This window comes from Ambystoma mexicanum, chromosome 5p, assembly GCF_040938575.1.
Source record: "Ambystoma mexicanum isolate Mex_15411 chromosome 5p, UKY_AmexF1_1, whole genome shotgun sequence".
Lineage (NCBI taxonomy): Eukaryota > Metazoa > Chordata > Amphibia > Caudata > Ambystomatidae > Ambystoma > Ambystoma mexicanum.
This window is the reverse complement of record NC_090930.1, coordinates 1052168494-1052189054: the sequence shown is the minus strand read 5'-3', so window position 1 is coordinate 1052189054 and position 20561 is coordinate 1052168494. Positions and strand designations below refer to the sequence as shown.

The 20561-nt window shown below is 44.2% G+C and overlaps 1 protein-coding gene across 1 annotated transcript in view; it reads left to right on the top strand.

Moving 5' to 3' along the window:
• LOC138481413 (regulator of G-protein signaling 9-binding protein B-like) overlaps nt 1–12764 on the top strand; it is a 141301-nt gene extending 128537 nt beyond the window's left edge. Inside the window, exon 3 of the mRNA XM_069613551.1 lies at nt 9065–12764. Within this exon, the coding sequence (XP_069469652.1) occupies nt 9065–9423 (359 nt within the window). The 3' untranslated portion in view covers nt 9424–12764. The remainder of the gene's footprint in view (nt 1–9064) is intronic.
• The last annotated feature ends 7797 nt before the right edge of the window (nt 12765–20561 follow it).

Below are 20561 nucleotides of genomic sequence, written 5' to 3'. Positions count from 1 at the left end.
CTATGGAATAGGAAAGAAAAGTAGATGATTGGATAGACAGTGAGAGGAGCAAAAGGAGACGAAAGAAGGTGGTAAAAGTGAGAAAGAACAGAAAGGAGAGGTAGCTCAAAGAGGTGTAGGAGCAGTAAGCATGAATTGGAATTGTGACCATCGAGAGAGAGAAGAAGAGTATAGGGAAATAAGAGAGGAAAGATAAAGCGGGGCAAGACCATGCATTGTTATTATTATTATTATCATTATTATGGTATTTATTGAGCGCGGACCTAGCTTTTAGAAGCAACAGAGCACTTTACAGAGTTATACAACAGAACAGATACACAGAGGGGGTAGGACACAGAGGAGGGGTACAGCTGTAGAGGGTGGTTGGGAGGTTGCATATAGCAAGTCAGGTGGCAGAGGGGGCGATGTGATTGCCTAAGTGTTGAGAAGGAGAGACTCCTTCAAGAGGTGGGTCTTGGGTTCTTTTCTGAACTGTAGGAGCGTGAGGGCAAGTCTGATGCTGACAGGGAGGAGGTTCCATAGTCTTGGGGCATATGCCGAGAAGGCTTGTTTTCTGGTCCTTTCCTTTTTGCAGCTGCGGATTTCAAGTCTGCATGTGTCCTGGCTTCTGGTGGTGATCTGTCCGCCCGAGATGCTGAGGTTCTCCATGAGATAGCTGTGTAACTTCAGGGTGACTGCCTTATAGATGATGCAGCAAGACTTGAAGATGATTTGTGTGTGCAGTGCGAGCCAGTGAAGGTCGATGATGGCCAGGGTGATGTGGTCTTATGCGTAGATCCTTGATGAGGATGCGGCTGCACATAGGACAGTTCTCAGGGGCATAAGGGAGGATGATGAGAGGCCTTTGAGGAGGGCTTTACCCCCACCCAAGTGTATTCCACTGAATACACTTGAAAACAATAGTAAGAACACGAACAAAACAGGCGTTGAAGAGAAGGAGAGCATTGAATAGAAGAAAAGGTGTGATGCAGGTACGTGGCAAAAGGAAGAGTAGGAAACAAATGGCAGAATTGTAAACAAAACAAGAAGGGTGAGATGGAAAATAGGGAGGGTAATCAAGGGAGCAGAGCAATATACAATACAAGGGAAGATTAGAGATATTTTTAGAAGTTTGGTATCCTGAAAAGACAAGAAAGGTTGGGCACGACGAATTTTATAGAGATGACAACAGCAGACACATGCAGTGCTAGATATATGTAAAGCTAAAGATAAAGAGGAACCAAAGATAACACCTGAGGAAGAAAAAGGGGGAGAAGAAGGAAGAAATGAAAGTGAGAGTGGTTGGGCGTGGTGTGGGAGTGTATGCGAAAGAAGAGTATTTCAGTATTAGCAGGATTAAGATGAAGAAAGTGGGAGGCCATCCAAGATTGGATGGCCAAAAGACAGATGGAAACAGTAGTGTGGGGAGTGTCAGTGAAGGACGAGAATAAGAAAAAAGATTTGAGTGTCGTCTGCATAGAAATGACACAATAGATTGTAAGAAGAAATGAGTTCAGATAAGGGGATAATGTAGAGAGAGAATAGTAGAGGGCCAAGTACAGAGCCGTGTGGAACTCCATATAGTAGATCATGGGGAGAAAAGGCATCACCAGCCCAGGAGACAGAGTAGGTACAGTCCAACAAGTAGGACTGAAACCATTTGAGGGCCAAGCCAGAAAACATAGAGAGGAGAGTGAAGATATGAGGAGAGAATAATTTACAGTATCAAAAGTGGCAGACAGATCGAGGAGAATAAGTAAGGAGGATTGCTTAGCATGGTGAACAGAAAGGAGAGCATTAGCAACATGGAAAAGAGCACTGTCAGAAGAGTGGGAAAGATGAAAGCCAGTTTGGAGAGGCGGAAGGAGTGAGTGAAAATTCAGTTCAGAGGAAACTTGCGAATAAACAGGGCACGCAGGGTTTTTGGAGACAAATGGGAGAAGAGAAAAAGTTTGGAAGTCCCCCAAGAACAGTAAGATAAATAGTAGGGTTCTTAAAAATAGATATGACAACTGGGTGCTTAAAAGGGGAGGAAAAGGAGGAAGTAGTAAGAGAACTATTCAAGGAAAAGGTTAGGTAGGCGATAAGACGAGGATAAACTGAAGGAATAAAAAAAGAAGGAATAGGGTCTAGAGGAAAAGCCATTGAGTGGGCACAAGCTAATAGACTAGCACTGTCTGCATCAGGAGTGGAGAAAATGATGATAGAGATGATGAACAAGGAAAGGGAGGTTGAGCAATTGAAGATGGGGCAGAAGGGGAAGAAGAATGCAAGGATAATCCCTTAGAAGTTAAATAGTCCACAATGTCAGAAGAAAACAGTGAAGAGAAAAGGAGGACAACGAGAGAGAGAATTGCTTAGACCTTGAAAAAGATGACAAGGCTGGTGTGAAAGAGAAAAGGTAAGATCAGAAAAGTAGCGCTTCTTGGAAGCCAATAGTGATAAGTCATAAGAAGAATAAAGAGAAGAAAGAGTAGTGAGGGCAAGAGGGGATGGGGACTTTTTCCAACACCATTCAGCCCAGCGGAGAGGGAGATGAGGGAAGGGGTTAACAGTGGGAAAGAATGGAAATGGGAAGGAGTGCATACAGGTGGAAAAAGTGAAAGAAGAGTACAATGGCAGTTAATGCCCCAGGTGGTGCTACCCATTTATGTTATTCAGCCATCTTCAGTATCTTAGTTGCATGTCACATTAAGTCTAACGTGGTACAGAGGGAAACTGTTCCACATGCTAATTCAAATGTGTTCCTTCTAGGATTAAATGTTGCATGAATAACGTATAGAGTTTCTGTAATGTCTGACAGTCTTTTCACGTCTGATATTTCTAATAGGTTTGGTAAAAGATAAGGAAAAATAGAAGACCAACCAAACTTGACATCAAACTTTAAATCTATCTCGTATTTCTGCTCTGCAGGCAAGAACACACTGTGTCTCCCAGTCATGACTATCAACACAAAGCTCACATCAAGTTCTAGACTTTCTTTTGGATGCACTCAGCTCTCATTCCCATATGGCATCAGATATTTGGCACTCTCCTCCCAACCTTCAACGGTTAATATGTGATCAGGTTTCACTTTCTCCAGACATTAATCTGTGGGGGCTCTTTCGGTCTCAATATCCAGTAATTTCCAAATCTGACCCACAAGTCCTGCTTAATCTATGAAACCATCTCTGTATAATGATAGCTTCCTCCTGCTACTTGGAGATGCCAGATGTCTCGATGTGCCACCCAGTCCTATCTGCACCTAGTCCAGATCAATGCTGCATCAATACGGTGGGGCCTACATCCTCCATACCGTCCCATATGCACTGAAGGAGCATCTCACCATTTTGTTGTTGTAGTGGCAGTTGGTAAATTTCAATGAGTTCCTCCAGAGCCACAATGCTGCCCGACTCTCAAACCTTTATTCAACACGTCTGGACAGGATTAGTGTCTGATATTATCATGGATAGATTGCAGCCAGTCATTCAGGTAATCTTGCACATTCTCCACAGGCAATGTCCCACTGGATCTTTCGATCCGCAATAATGATGTTACATATAACTTGTTAGGATGGTTTCAGTGATACTGCTTGGGTCGTCGATGACAGATCCAACCCACCACTTTCTCTGTTTCCCCTAGCCTCTCCTCATGAATGCTTCCTCAGTAAATATTCCAGGTCGAGGCCACTGAGCTGACTCTATCCCATCCTTACCCTTCCTTCCAGGCTCCTTCATGCTCTTCCATTCACCATCAATACGGTCTATTCTGCACCAAGCCTTTCACTGTCTCTGTTGAAAAGTCTGGAAAATTAGATGTTACTTGAAAGTTCAATATTGACCAGGACTGTCCCATTATTTACAGGTCTGTATCATGATGTTTGAGGTTTTACCACAACAACTTCTTTAAAAGGATTGTCTTTGATGGGTGCTAGGCACTCGTTGAACGTTTATTCAACTGTTTGACACAGACAGTCTGTCCACACAATGTATTTCTTCCCACATACAATAGCGAAGAGACAACAGTTCAGTTAGAACTTTGAATAGATAAGTAAAATATCTTCCTTTCAGCAAATGTACCTCAGAGAGTATACGAGTTAGGCGGTAAGTGGTAAAATTGGCAGTAACTTAGTTACTGACAATTTTAACACTATGCCAAATTATGAATTTTGATTTTGAGTGCAGGATTTACCTCCAGCAAAACCCTGGAGGTTAATCTTCCCACTCCACAGTCGTTAGAATTGGCGGAATTACTGTGGCGATAATTCCACTGCAGTAATTCAGCAAAAAAAAGCCCCATTTGGTCCAATGGACCCAAAATAAATGGGGAATTCCACTGCCACCACAACTTGTAATCAGGCGGAAATTCCACCCGACCAAGTGGCAGTAACAGTAATTCCTCAGGACCATTTTTTTGAGGATTTACCTCTGAATTTCCACCTAACTCGTAATGAGGCCCTATAGAAACCTATGGAGATCATTGTCTCGAGTTTCTTTAGCAATAATGCAGCTCACTTTTAATGAACTTGTGCAACATCACCATGTCCTTTTACCACTCTCATACTGCCATCTGTTCTCCATTGTATTACCATGCGATGCTCTAGAAAATACAGATGAGTTGAGCAGTGAGGTATTAGAAAGAATGGCACAGTACTGCTGGCTGATTCAGGAGCGCCTTCCATACCGGTCAATACATTAATTTCACACAACTTTGACCATTTCCTGGCAGCACTGTAATACAACGTCATCCAAGGGCTTAACATTGCTTCGGCTCAAACGCAATGGCAGAGCCTCTGGTTAATGTTTCTGTCCGCCAATGAGGATTTCATGCTGGATCAATCCTGTAACTTGGTCTGTAGAACCTCTCATGCTCATCAAGGCAGCACATCTACCTGCTTCAAACCAGTTTCTGCACATATTTTCAACATTTTGTTTTTCAGGACTCTATTTTGTCTTTCCGCTAACCCTGCTGATTGTGAATGCTAAGAGCTATGGAGTTTCTGCTGAATACTCAGTACCTTACAGTGCTCCTGTATCAGTTTCCCTATAAAGTGTGATCTTCTGTCACTGTTACTAGTCAATGGCACTAAGAAATGGGGGATAAAGTCACATATCAGAGCCTTCACTACAGCCTGTGTGTCAGCTGTACTGGTTGGATACGCCTCTATCCAGTTGAAAAACATATCAATCACAACAATGCTGTACCCAAAACCAGCCACTTTCAGGAGCTGAAGGAAGTCGCACTGTAATAGCGCAAACGGGGTTGATCGGGCTGGGTGTAGCTTGAAGGTGTATTGGGCTTTTTTGTTGGGGGCTTCTGGGGGCTTACTAGAATAATCACTGACTGAGCGCTACATATTAGCCCCACCTCATTTGCATGCTTTGGCGATAGTTTGGGGTACACCGTCAACAATAATTACTCTAAATCTTCCAGGTTTGCTTCACCTGCCCGACCTGCTTCTTCTACACAGGGCTGTCCTGTTTGTAACATTGGTATTAGCTTGCTCTCATATTCGTTGGAATAGCTAGGAAATCTCTATCTGGAGTACAATAAATGGTGCGGTTAATTTAAACAACAAGTCCCTTCCTGATAAATCTACTTGTAGCATTATGCATAAGAGTAGTGTAGAATGATCTGAGATTGGGCAAATGGACACTGTTAAGGGTTCGGTCACAGAAAAGATCACTGCGCTCCTAGCAATACCCACAGCTGGCACAGTTTCAGATGGCAGTGAAGCATTTGGAACATCTTTACATTTGATTGCTGAGTGATTTCCTACTATGTATATATTAAGCATGGTATATGTTTGGGCATTATTTCACTTTTAGTAAAAGGACCAGCCTCATCTAGTGGTATCAATGTTAGTTGAGGGGCGTACTATTCCCCCTGGCATTCCTAACGATTGATTTGTTGCTTTGCTTGTGTTTCAAAGTTCTTTATGTTCGCGTTTGGGAAAGTAGGGGTTGATGGCTCAACAGGAGCCAAAACTTGAAGCCGAGGCCAATTCAGGCACTTAATCTTCCAGTGTGCCTTTGTTTGCAATAATTGCATGATGTCGTAACACTGGTCACAAAACCACTTTAATTACTTTGTGGGCCAGGGCACCACCACCGTGAATTCTACCCTTCCCCTGGGCAGTCCAGTAATATTGTGTTCCTTTTATACCAGGTTCTAGTTCGTAGTATCTGATTCTAGTCATAGTAAGACAAACCCATATAGAACATAGAACACGATAGAATTTTCTCGAAAGGCTCTCACCCCCTGCATCTTTTGCCTCACCCTCAGCTCCCTTCTATTTCCCCACCTACCTATAATCTCAACTCGTATTTCGTTGTGTTTTCATTTTTTTATTTAGTCTGTCATTCCCCTTCATTGAATGTAAACCCAAAGTATTCCACCCTTCCCCGGCCTGCCTGTGGTGGGCCTTTAATTAAATGGTGCAAACATTCACGCAGCACAAGAAGAAACACCAACCTTTACAGGTAACCATTCTTCTAAACCCTTTGTACAAGTTTCAATAAGGCCTCTTACCTATCCTTTGTGTGCACAGCAGGGCTAGAGGGGAAGCAGTCCTCTACTTCCGCTACCATCTCAGCTGGGCATGACGAATCCGAGACGGGACAGCACCAAATTGTAGAAGCCCAAATCCATCGCCAGATGATCCTATAAGCAACCTTGGGCAGTAAAGACTGAGATAGATTTATTTCTGTACAGCTGCACAGAAATGAACAGGGAAACTGAGCAAGTATCCCCATCCCAGAATTGTGGCCCCGAACACAGAAACCTCAGGGTTTTTATAGCCTTTTACACAATGAGCCTTTTACAGAAAAGCCAGTATGGTGCATTTAGTTTGGTTGAATTAACTATGAACTTCCTAACAAAGCATCCTCTAACCTTGGGAGGGGAAGACCTGATCATGTGCCAAATGCCCATTATGATCCCTAGTCCGGTCTCAAGCGGCTTCCTGCACCTTCCTGTGATGGCGTGGGTCCTGTTGTTTGGCATACCTGCACCACGGACACGGCCACTTGGGCTCTCATGTGCATGCCAACCCCTCAAATCCCTCATAATCGTCCAGTTATAGCTCCTATAGCTATAGCTTCCCGGGGAAGAGCGCTCAGCCAATCAGGTGGCTGGAACAGCAGGCAAGAGTACACAATCCCTGGCCGCTGTCCCAGCCACCCGAGGCCCATCCCTTGGTGTCAGATTTGATGTTGTCTTTTTTTTTATTGTTATTGGTAGGCAACCAGGACTTGCCTTAGTTCGGGCTGGCAGGCCGTTAAAGGCCATATCCGCTCTGCTGGCAGGGCATGAAAACCAAATTCTGCTCTGCCTATGGCTCATTTACATCCTCTGCTCATCAGAAATAAAATACTGCCAATCTCGACTGGCACAATCATTTCCGTTAGGTCATCCACAGTACCCACTGTTTGAACATCTTCAGTCTGCCCCATTGTTGTTCTTTGAATCCACCTCTAAAAGGGTAAGACGTGACATGCTGTGGAAAAGAAGGATTTGTGTCAGAATCAAGAATGACTCAGGCAAGAGAGAACACATGTGTTCTCTGTAACCGTTCTTTAGTGATAAAACGTTGACCTCTTACGGTCGGAAAGTAAGTTATACTTAGAGTTTACAATATATTTAGCCCTAGGTGTGTTTTGACTCAGGCAAGAGCCATCCCACGAGTTCCACATAACTACTTTCCTGGTAACACACATCTTCAACCAGTGTCAAGCCAAGCAATTTGCAGCTAAAGAGGTGTACCGAAGTGAAGCAAGCTTAGTCTGCTGGTCGGATAGCACAGCGAGTAGAGCACTTTGCAGAGCCTGCTAACACAGGTTTGAATCCCGGCAGGGTCAAACTCAGCCTTTCATCCTTCTGAGGTCGATAAATGAGCACCACACACTGTGGGAACTTTCATCCTTCTGAGGTCGATAAATGGGCACCACACACTGTGGGTAATAATAAGCAGCGCTCAGATACCTGAGGGTTCGTAGCACTATATAAATGCTAAATTATTATTATTGTTAGTCTTGATAAACTTCCCAGCAGAAACACAGCGTACCACCCCTCTCCCCTGGCCCCAAAGTGGCCCAGTCCAACATGGCCCCTGATGTATACAACTATCATGATAAGACTGCATCTATAGAAGAAGTGCACAGTGTATTATTCATATATAATATCCTACACTATTGCTACAATGCATGAAATGGAGAAAAATATGTCAGACTCCTATTGTCTTCATGCACCTCACCTTTTGATGGCCTGTCTCTTCTTAGAGTAAGACTATGGAAACACGGTCATCAATTCTTGATACCAACATACCACCAGTAATTGTGGTGTGGGGTGCTCCCTTAATACTCACAGAGGCCTGAGGTCATCTGCAAATCCATACGGTCCCTACACCTTCAGCCAAGAAAAGTGTGACCACATACTGGATTCATGGCAGGACACTGTTTTGTGTGTTCAAAGCATCTGTTTTCCTGGTTGTGCTAGAGTAATCGCGGCCACACTGAGAGTTTCTTTACCAATGTGTGCTCTTGGAGTGTGTTATTGGAGGAAATAGAATTTCCTGTTTTGAACACACTCCAGAATGCTGGCATGTGAAATTGTATTAAATGGACTAAAAATGTAAGAAAAGGTACTGACTGATCAGACTTGGACACTGTGTATGGGATTGCTGCTGACCGCACTTTTTCATTGAGATGATGGCAGCTGACCATGCTCATTTGTTTTCATGTAGAGTGTAGCTGATCACAAGTATATTGCTACTGAGATATGTGCCTTTGTTTTGCTACTGATACATGGGCTCGTGGGCATTTAAGACATTCCAGGCCATGTGTGGCCATACAGCATTGCCCAGCCCCAAAAACAAGCACATAAGCACTATTAGTACCCTGGGCAGTGCCAAAAAACAGAGGGCTCAGAATGTATCCTGCAATCCGCGCCCTTGGATCAGCTCTGCGCGAAACCCTGACCCCCCCCTCACCCCCCGCCACCACCTCTCCATGCGCATCACTCTACTGTAGAGCAATGGCATTCGGGCTTGTGTACTCTTGTTAAGAAAGCTATACTCTTTGTCAATCAAATCTCATTCTGCTTTCAGGTCCCACAGCTCATATAGCGTCAAGGGCTCTGAGCGTCCAGAACATCATGTATGACGACACCGAACTTAGCAAAGGGAGCCTGGAGCTGACTGAATTGGCAGCTGAGATAGAGAAGGTGGACGAAATGATCAACGACATGGAGATGAAGGTCAACGTCCTCCGGTGGACGGTGGAAGCCAGCGGCGACCCGGAAGACGAGATGTTCAGCAACGAAGCCTCCTCGCTGACCCTACTCTCCATGGAGGAGGGCGGCATCCGGCGGTGTTGCAATCAAGGGCAGTATATCGTGTCGCTGCTCCTCTGTGGCGCAGCTCTGGTGGCAGTGACACTCTCCGTCTCTCTAGTGAATCTTGCCTGATGTTTCTTATGATGCCCTAGAGCGAGCTCGAGGCGGGTCTCATTAACTTGAAATGCCTGTATAACTTGCAGATAACAGGCATATTTAAAGAAATAACATGTTCATATTGAAGGCATCTGTTTTTTTAACACGAAATACTGGGGTTTAGCTGCTGCGTACTGCCATTTGCTTGTGACACCTGTCATTAAGTCACTGGCATACGCAGAGGACTACACGGTCCTAGAGTGTGGCGGAAGGTGTGGTATACATGTTTACTCGTTGTTCAGAGTACTTTCAGAGTGCCAAGCAAATAGACTGTGGGTTTGTCTGTTAACTTGTTTAAGGCGTTTTTCAGCGGTACTTGTTTGTAAATCACATGTACCTCGAAATACGGAGATAGGGGAGACCGGGAGTATGGCGAATTCTTTATTGGAAGAACATACACAATACCTAAGAAGCAAGCACATCTGCAGCACTTAATAGCATCTCATAGCATCTAATAGCCAGACACATCCGCACCGAGCATGCGAGACGCTATACCATTCCACGTATACATAACACACAAACATCCTCTTTTGTTATCTTTCGCTCCCTCTCTCACCCACACACGACACTAGTCACAGCAGCATCTCCACCCTTCACACGCTTCCCCAATACAACCTCTATGACTAATGATACAATGACTTCAAGACTGATGGGCCTCATTAGGAGTGCTATTTTTACTGCACTGCCACATTGCAGCTTTTGAAGTATGAGGAAATACCTCTTGCATTTGGCAGGATGTATTTCCTCCATGGAGATTGAGGAATTACCGCCCACTGTTAATCCAACAAACCTGAACAAAGTCCAATGGGACTCCATAATGAGGAATAACACCACCACCCTCCATTCCTAATATGGCAGATTTAACACCAAAGCAAGTCGTGCACTGGTAATATCACTGGCAAATCTTCCAAACTCGCAATGGTGCTCATAGTTCCGTAGATAGTGGTGAATTCCTCCCACAGGCAGCTGACCTATACACAGACCATCACCACCAGTAATCATTGACCATGTTCCATTTGCACCCAATGTAGTGCGCTCAGCCAATAAGGTGGCTAGAAACGCAGGCGAGAACTGGCAGTGTCCCACCCGAGTTCTTCCAATCACCCGAGCCCCTTTCCCAGGTCCTGCCATCTTGTTTTGGCCATGGGCCCCAGCTCGTGTGTGTCGCCTCCCCCTGCCCCATCCTCCCTCCCCAGACCTCCAAGACATCCCTAACCCCTCCCATTCCTTCCACTTACCTGCTGGCTTAGCCAGTGCTAGGGGCTAAGTCCCTTTTCTATTTTCTATGGCAGCGGTCATTTTGTTTTTTAATGGGAGATTGGACATGCGCAATATGCGCAGGCTCTCGAAAAATATTTGCAGCCCAGATGGCCCTCCTCAGTGTGAAGAGCTATCATCCCTGCTTCAAGGGAGCTGTGGGGGGGCAGGTTGATGGCCCAGATCTTTGCTTTGCTTTGGCCTGGCTAGGCTCGGGCTGGAGGTCTAATAACCGGCCAGGTATGCCCCACAGAGCGGGGGTTATAGCAAATTCTCTATTTCCTACATTCTGCTTCGACACCAACATTTCTTTCATTCCATCATCTTCCACAACCCTTGGTTCATCAAATGCAACAGTACCTACAACCTCGTCACACTGCTATTACTCCACTCAGCACCACTCCTTAAATGTTCAAGCTTCGTCCACATGTTCACAACTCTCTGGAGCCACACAATGTAGATATATTTTTTGTAAACATTCCTATGACTGTTTCACCAGCCTCCATAATTCTGTTTAAAACACTATTAGTCTCCAGAAAGCCCTTGCATGTTGATTAATCTTAGAAACTGCTTCTATTCCATTGGACAAAACCTATGCTGATATCACAGCCCCACAGTGGTTTGGTGGACTCATAGCAAATATTTCAGAACATCTTGTATGTAATGTGTTCGCCACCGTAAATTGCAAACACTGTCTGACCAATGAATGTGTTGGTCTTCAAATCATTTGCATTTGGACAATATAGAGAAAATTTGCCACCGACACTGCATGCTCATTAAGGAAAATAGCATTTTCCCTTAAGAAAACAGTACATGAATGAGAATTACTGCAAACATACCTTACTGCAAACATACCTTACTGCAAACAGCCTTCAAAAACGTCACAAAACTACTCATGGTAATCCCTCAAAAATGTGACCTGCAGCTTTTTAAGCAACAGTTCTTTGCTCCACCACATCAGTCTTCACAAGTACCCTCAATAATATCCAATGTCATTTTAGACTAAGGATGTCATTCCCCCCTAGCTCCCCATTGTCGTTAATACCAGGGCTACCTCATATTCCTACACCTGTTCAAGCAGAGTAATTGCTTACACCAAGTTCCACCTCACTGGCCACCAATGGACAGAACCTTTACTTCAAACTTGCCAGTGGTCAGGATAAATTCCAAACCTTACAGCCATGACCTCTTTTGTTTTGCTCAAATCACCTGAGTGGGACTGGTATGGCCTGATGTGGGTCCCTTGCTTGCTGGGCCTAGAGACCTAAGCTACTCCTCACTGATGAGGTACAATGAGGCCAAAACATGTTTGGGGATTCTTGTGGTCTCATGCAGAAGGATGTGACCTAGCAGTTCAGGCTGGACTGCCCCAAGCCTTATTTCCATATAGTATACCCCTTTTGTAATGGCTTGGCAGGCAAAGAACGATGGTGTGGAGGGTTGCCCAGAACAAGCCTTCCAGCCATCACCGCTTTTGTTTTGCTACAAACTTCCACCATCCCCTCTAGCTGTTACATTGTCTTTTATATTGCATGCACTATATCCAAATGATCAGCCCAATCAGTTGATCCCCCATCTTCCTTGGTGGAGCCAAACTCTCAAATCCTTTGACTTGCCATTAGGTATTATTACATCTTCCACATAATCAAGATCCAGTAAATGTGCATCCCTGTGTGGGATGCTAGATATTCTTCAAGAAGCCCATACTCAAAATCTTAATCACACTTTTCTCGCTTCCTATTCCCCTTCACCACCTCCGTACCAAGAGTCACCAATACATTGTTATCCTTACACTCCCTGCTCGCCTCTTCACACATACATTTTTACAGTAGTCCATATAAATAATCTGCCAGTACATTTGTAATCCCGGTCATATACTTTCTTCTGAAATTGTAATGTGACACCAATGCCAACAATCTTATACTTGGTGTGGATAGTCCAATTCCTGTGGTAGTAATAAATCAGTTAAATACTTTTGATGGTTTTTAAACTTGAACGTAAACTTCATAAATGTGTGAAAATGTACAGCCACCAATAAAGCACCAAACTAAATGAAAAAACACCTTTGCTCTTCCTCTTTATTTGTGAATAAACCCGTAACATTCAGTACATTATGACATGTCCAAGCAGTATGTCTTGATTCTCTTGCTTCCCCCCCCCCCCCTTGGCAGTTGACAAGTACAGAGGGACAGCCCACTAGTCCAACCATCCCTTCAGCCTCTTTCAACTCAAGTGACATTCCTGGAATCTTTCGCTTGCATCACAGATACACATTCAATTCTCTCCCCTACGCATTATAGCATCCCCACAAACATGCTGCTAGATCAAGCTGAGCTGATATGAAGATGTCACAAATCTCCCTCTTTATATCCAACATGGAGGAGAAGAACTGTGAAGTAACAGAGGCGAAAAGGAAATGCAGGTAAGTCCGTTTATTGCAGAGACCCCGCAGCAAAAAACAAGCTCACCCCACGAACACAGAACCAACTCCCAACCGCCTCCCACCTCCCATTCCACATTCTCTGTTCCACTTCTAGAATGGCTTGAGCCCGAGCCCGAGCCAGCCACCACACACCTCCACCCCTAACCCTTAAAGAAAAGGAAATGAAAAAGAAGAAAACAGGAAACAGAGATGCAAGCAATAAAATGTAAAATCACATCAAGACAGTCACAAACAGTATGCTGAGATATGCCGAGAACAAGAAACAATAACAGTGCATCATCTAACATAAGTGCAAAAATTAACAAAATCCTTGAGCCACACCGCCTCACATAAGCGCATGATATATCATAATCCTTGAACCACACCGGCTCTCTCCTCCTCACCATGCCGCCCATACAAGAGCCATTTTCTTTACTATTCCCTGCAGAACTCATATCAACTACATCATTTACAAAGCAGTTACCACGCCACTCCGCGGTCATCGCCATACACATACACCAGTCTGGGGCATTCCGTAACTGAACTAGTATCCTTCACACACTCCACTGCAACCACTCTATCCAAATTCCAAATGGACTGATCCTCCACTCTATCAGCATTAGCCAGCAATTCAAGGGCCTTCTTTGGTTCTGAAAACTTCGATCTTCCTTTGGCTACATGCATACACTTTCTGATCCTCACCCACAAACCTTCCACCACTTTGACAACCGGTTGGGTACTATTTCGCAACCTGGCATCATAATGCACTTTATTTTTCCACTGTGCCTCACACAGCTATCTCCTCACAATTATGTCCCAATCCTCCATTTCTCTACCACCTTTAGCCACACCGTTGACCCAGGAGGACTTGAGACCAGATTTGTCTCTCCATCCCTCATAATCTTAAACGGCGACATATGCATGACCCCATAAGGAGATACCCTCACATTCCATAGCAGTTGCCAAACTGCATCCTTCACCTCTATGCCATTTGTCACTGTGTGTTCTATCACGCCCGCAAACACCCTGTTGAAGTGCTCAACCAAACCATTCAACTGCGATCTATAGAATGACGTGAACTTCCACTTAATGTCACAATTGCGACACGCTCTACACTCCCTAATTACTCTCTCCACCATGACATCCATTGCAGGCCAAAAATACCTCTCTCTTAAATTCCTTTTGGTACTCATAATTCCTGAATGGCCCTCATGGGCTTTGTTAACCAATTTCTCCCTGAAATACACATGCGCCACAAAGACCCCTCCTCTCTACAGGGGATCATCTTCTAGCGTCAATTGATCCTTGATCTCCCAGAATCCCTTAAACTCATCTGCAACTCCTTTCTTGTGTGGCCAAACAAACTTTGCCCACTCAACCACCCTACTGAGGGCAGCATCCCGTTCCAAGCCATCCTTCCATTCCTTCTTCTTAACTACCGCATATTCATCCACAAACACCTCTTCAAGAAAGGTCACCATTTCCTCCTCTCCCTCCACAGCTATCACATCACTTTTCTCCTCCAGTGGTGCCCTTGACAAAAAATCAGCAACACAATTCTTAATTCTGGGTACATATTCCACCATGAAATCATACTCCTGCACTCTTAAACACATTCTGGCAATCCTAGATGTAGTCCTCATCATATCTTTAACACAGAGCACCTCAACCAATGGCTTGTGACCTATTCTGACCAGGAAGTGCCTACCCCATACAGACCTCCTAAAATACTTAATTCCCCAGACACATGTCAGCAACTCCCTCTCCATTGCAGAATACCTGCTTTTGCATTCTGTTATGGCTCTGGATGCAAAAAAAATATTCTTCTCCTCCTTACCAATACCTTGAGAGAGCACAGCTCTTAAGCCTTTCACACGTGCATCCACCGTGATGATGCACTCCTCCTCCATTTTGAATCCACCCAGATTCTTTGCATTACAAGTCCCTTCTTTTATCAACTCCAAAGCTTCTTGGTCCATCCCATTCCCATTCAAATGTCACCCCTTCTTTAATAATCTATGAATGGGTTCAGATAATGCTGCAAAATCTTTTACAAACATGTTATAAAATTCTGCGAGGCCTAAAAATGCCCTGACCTTGTTTCTGGGTACTGGTGCTTCCTCACCGCTTTCATGGCATCCACCTTGGGGCGATATCCCTTGCCACTCATGACATGGCCAAGGTATTCCACCTCCCACACTCTGAAATGACACTTACTCGGTTCAATCGTCAACTATTTACCTCTTAATTTGCTTAATACCTCATGCAGTCTCTTATCATGCTCTAATGCATTCATCCGGTACACCAAAATGTCGTCTTGGTACACCAACAAACCTCTTTAGAATCTTGTTACTCACCCTCTGAAATACTGCTGCTGCGGATGCTAAGCCAAACGGCATTGTGCGCAAACAGAACTGACCAAATGGCGTGATGAACGTCGTAAAGTCTGGCAATCCTCTGTGAGAGGTATCTGATGACACTCCCCTGATAAGTCAAGGCTCGTAAACATCACTGCCTCTCTGACACTGTTTAGCATCTCTGTAATCATTGGCAGTGGTATTTTGTCGACTATTATGCTCTTGTTAACATCTCTGAGGTCTACACACATTCTGATCTTTCTGTTCTTCTTATGTGCCACCACGATGGAGCGGACCCATTCCGCCGCCTGACCCATTCCGCCGCCTCCACTCTCTTAATTATGCCCCCTTCCAGAAGTCTCTCCAGCTCAGCTTGCACCTCTCCTCTGATCGATATGGAAATGTGCCTTGGCTTGTGGCACACAGGATTTGCTTTTGACTTCAACACAATCCTGTGAGCAAATCCCTGCAAGCATCCCACCTTATTATTGAATACTTCTGTAAACTGTTCTTCCTCAGTGGCATTTTGTACAAACAACACAGGTTCAACGCTTCTGGGATCAAGACTGATTCCCAACACTGCTTTATTCTGCCACCCTAAAATGTACACTCCTTTTTTTGCCACATACACGTTGATCACCGCTAACCTTCCTTTACATTCTACCACGACCTGAAACATCCTTTTCATGGCAATCCTTCATATCCTCCACTCTAATATTGGTCTACTTGAGCATCCTTTTCAGTCCGGCCTCCTGTAGTTTCCTCCACCTGTCCTCAGACAAAATCAAATAAGGCAAGCAACTATCCACCATTACCTACACTTGAAAGTCATGAATTCTGATCCTGCAACTTGGGCACTTCATGTGAGAAAAATCTTCTCTAGCTTCCTGCACGACGGTCCTCATCATCTGAACTCTCGTCCTCTTCAGCTTCTTAAATGAAAGACACTTTCTTCTTCCTGTGGCACGTCACTGCAAAATTACCCTTTATGCCACAATTCGAACACTTTTGAATTGGAGCAGGATATATTTTAGACCTGGAGTAGACACCTACTCAACCACACCTGTAGCATCTACCCTTCTTGCCATCTGAGAATACCAAGGGCTTTATCTTTTCCCCTTGGGTTTCATTCTCTTTTTTTGGGTCTTCCTACTTCATACTACCTTTCGTGTTCCTCTTTGTGATTACATTCACTTGACTCTGTTCTTTACTTGGGTCAGTTTTACATGTTTCTGCTACATCACTTTTTTTCTTCTCCTTTATCGCTCGGGAGCATAACTGTGTGTGCTCCACCTTTTTCGCAATCACAATTGCTTCTTCGAGGGTGGGGTTCCCACACATCCATAACATTTCCTGAACTACTGGGATATTTGTGTGTATAATAATTTGGTCCTTTATAAGTTCATCTGTTCCCATCCTGACAGTGAATTCACATGTGCTCGCAAGTGTCCTTATAGCACTGACATATTCCTCTACCGACTCATGTTCATCTTGTTTATGAGTATAGAAATTGTAACGATTTATCGCTATATTCGTCTTGGGTGCATAACAAGTGTCCAACTGAAGGAAAGCTTTCTGATACTCATCTGTTATTGCTGGCAATTCTCTGCATTTCTTTTGCCCTTCTCGTCCAAGAGAGTGCAAGAGCAACAATCTTTTCTTGATAGGGGTCATACCGTCATACTCTGCGCCCAAGTAATTATTCCAATATTGTCTCCAATCACACCAAGGTGTGCTCCTGGGTTTGGGAAGAAACTCTCAGGAGGATGCACTGTCACCAACATCTTCCCCTTAATTCCCCTACAATCCAGCAGTAATGATCCCCTACAGACTCAGGAACAGGTCCAAAAAATAACACACTCCACGGTTGTTTCACTAGGGCACGCTGGGCCAGACAACACCACGATTGCTTTGCTGGAATGCACTGGCCCAAAAACACTTTGTAGAAAGTCTACTGCAAGACTTCCTTGCTTACTAATTACTGCTATTCCCCCTGAGACGAGGAAGAGTACAATATTTTGCTCCGGCTTCAGCGTTATTGATACTGCTGGTTGCCCTAGAAAACAAAATGGCTGTCACTTTTTCGGACGCTCGCTGGTTCTTTCCTCCAGCCCGTGAGCACTCGGATCTTCACTCTCTCCCGTGCCGGGCCTGAACCCCAGCAACACCAACAGCTGCTACTGCAGACGTGCCGCGGGGTCTCTGCAGTCACTCCTCGGCTATACACAGGACCCGAGGTAGCTCCGTCAGCACTGCAGTCACCTCCTGCGTCGGCCCAGGTGAACCACGATCAGTCGTTGCCAAAATAAAGTAACAGAGGCGAAAAGGAAATGCAGGTAAGTATGTTTATTACAGAGACCCCACAGTAAACAACAAGGTCACCCCACGAACACAGAACCAACTCCCAACCACCTCCCACCTCCCATTCCACATTCTCTGTTCCACTTCTAGAATGGCTCGGGCCTGAGCCCGAGCCAGCCACCACAGATTTCCCCTCTTATAATGAATAAACCCAATGGATAACACTCTCATCACAAAGGAGTATGCATCATTTGATGATTAAGCACACTCAATGCTCACTGAAGGAATTACCACTTTTGACACTGGTATAGATCATTAAAAGATTGTTCTCACAATCCATTACTTCCAACACAGTGGAGCTCATGCTCAATAGAGCCGTAACATGAGTTGCCTAAGGCTTTAACTCCTTGCATTCACGCCACGCTCATTTTCCAGGATTTGGTGTCGGCGAGGAGGGGCAGAACACAACTTGCTTTTCCGCCGCTCCTTTCCTCTCCTCCATACAAATGCTCCAGCTTCTGCGCCGGCATTGATTTTCATGCTGGTGCAAATGCTGGCCATCCTATGCAAGAGCATAAAGCAGGCGGACCCCATTTTTGTAATTGTGAACACTGGCAAATATGGCAATCAGCTATCACAAAGAAAAGTAAATGCTGCCTGGCATGCGCGCGTGCCCTTTACATTTGCCCCCCGCAGTGCAAATGATGAAATTTGGTGGCGGGGAGCCGTTTACGTTGCTGTGCAAACATAATGGCTCCCCACTGCCAAATTGCTAATTTTTTTTTAAATGAGCTCTGGTGTGGCATAGTGGTCGGTGTACAAAGTGTATTTTCTCTTTTTGTAATGTGGAAGTTCATCTTAGCTGGTTAAGTGGGGGATTCACTTTATATGATATGATAGGGTGCAATGTCTACATGAGTACATATTTCAAACACATAAAAAAGACCTTTTTTTATCACTTTCACTTTCTTAAAACAATAGATGTGTATCATTTGCTGTTTCTTGTTTCAGAAGAGCAAACTTCCAAAATGCACAGATCTGCAAATAGTGACCATATTTTCGTTTGTTGTGGTTGCATAAACTCACCAAGGAATCCCATCAAAGAAGAAAGAAATATGGAGGGAGTCTTGGGAACTGTGTTTGCGAGGACTCCTGTCTCCAACTCATGTGCAGTTCCTAAAACCCTATCATGGCAAATGACCCATTGGTATAGGTAAAACATGACGCAAAACACCCCATCTGGATGAATGTCAGTGATTCAGATATCTAAGCAACGATTTCATCATTTCACAGTGCAATAATCTATGCCCCAAGTGTACAACCTTAAAGCATCATAGTTAGAAATAGAAAAAAACTATTCAAATGTAAGATAGTGTTAAAAAAAGCTGTAGTAAACTATAGACACAATGATATATCATGCCATTGATGTACTGCACACCATACCATTTGTATTTTGGATCTTAAATGACAAGGACTATTATTACACAACTCAGATGGAACACATTTATCAACATTGTAAAGATGAAAGGCTGGAACAAATCTTCTGGTTAAACTGGGCAGGCACTTTAACCTTCTGAGTGACTCTCCAGACGTGAAATAGGTTCTAAAGTGGAAGAGGAGAGTGGGGGCTGACATGTATTGAGGGGCCGGTAGCCTGGAATTGAAACAATGAAAGCCGCACATCGTTTTCTTTATTTTCAACAAGAAAACAGAAACGTACAACAATGTTTATAGTGAGCCCCTCAAGGCAGCACCCACCTGTTCAGTAGTCACTGATCCTCACAATGTCTCTTCTTTAGGAAGTGCGAAATGCTGGTGAAGTATTCTTCCTGCTCTAAAGTAAGTAATCGTGAAGCAGGAACCACTCCAGACCAGCTACCTAGAAAAGGAATGCTTATTTATTATGTCTTAGTTACAGGTAGAGATCAGATATGGAAAGAATAAAAAGAGCATCCTTCTGCTTCCTGTATCTCTCCACCAGTGTCCCAACAGTCATTTCGAGAACTCTGATCCCACAACCATTCCACATGCATCATACCATTATAACATTCCATGCAGCCTCTCAGTTGACATAACACAAACATACTAATACAGAATACTACAGCTGGTTCAGTGATATTGTCCTATGTAACATGTGTGTCAACACTTTAGCAGACCATGCCCATGCTCTTTACCACCTTTTAACTTTTCGCTGGTTTAGGGTGTTCCAGGAAAATAATAAATCTGTAAGCTTAGGCTATACATTTAAAGTAGTGGGGCTGTAGATATATCCAGGGCCCCCCCTCGGGGCACAAAGGCCCACATTAAGCACTGTCCATAAGTGTTCATGAAAATATTCCTGTTACAAAGGAACACTCAGCAGTGGTTATTCAGCTGCACTACACACACTTCAACTCACATAATGTCTGATCCAAAGTAAAATAGTATATTTACAGTCATTGTTTTATGAACAACTATGGTTTTAAAAATAAGCATGCAGTGACAGTGGCCTCGTGTCTGAAATAGACCCATACCTGATTTATTTTCCCCTTGGCTCAAGGGCTGAAGGGCAAACGCTTCACAATAAAACAGAGGGATATCTATGTGTCTTATCCACCCTGGTACAGATTTAATTATTAATCCCTCTTAATGCCTCTTTGAAAAGTCTAAACTTAAATCGTTAAGGGGGATTAAGCACAGTTATGAAATCGCCTGACCTCGGGGCACAAAGGAAGCAAGTGGATAGGACCTCACGTAACGGGATAGTAAATCGGTAAGCAGCTGTTCCATCTTTCTTC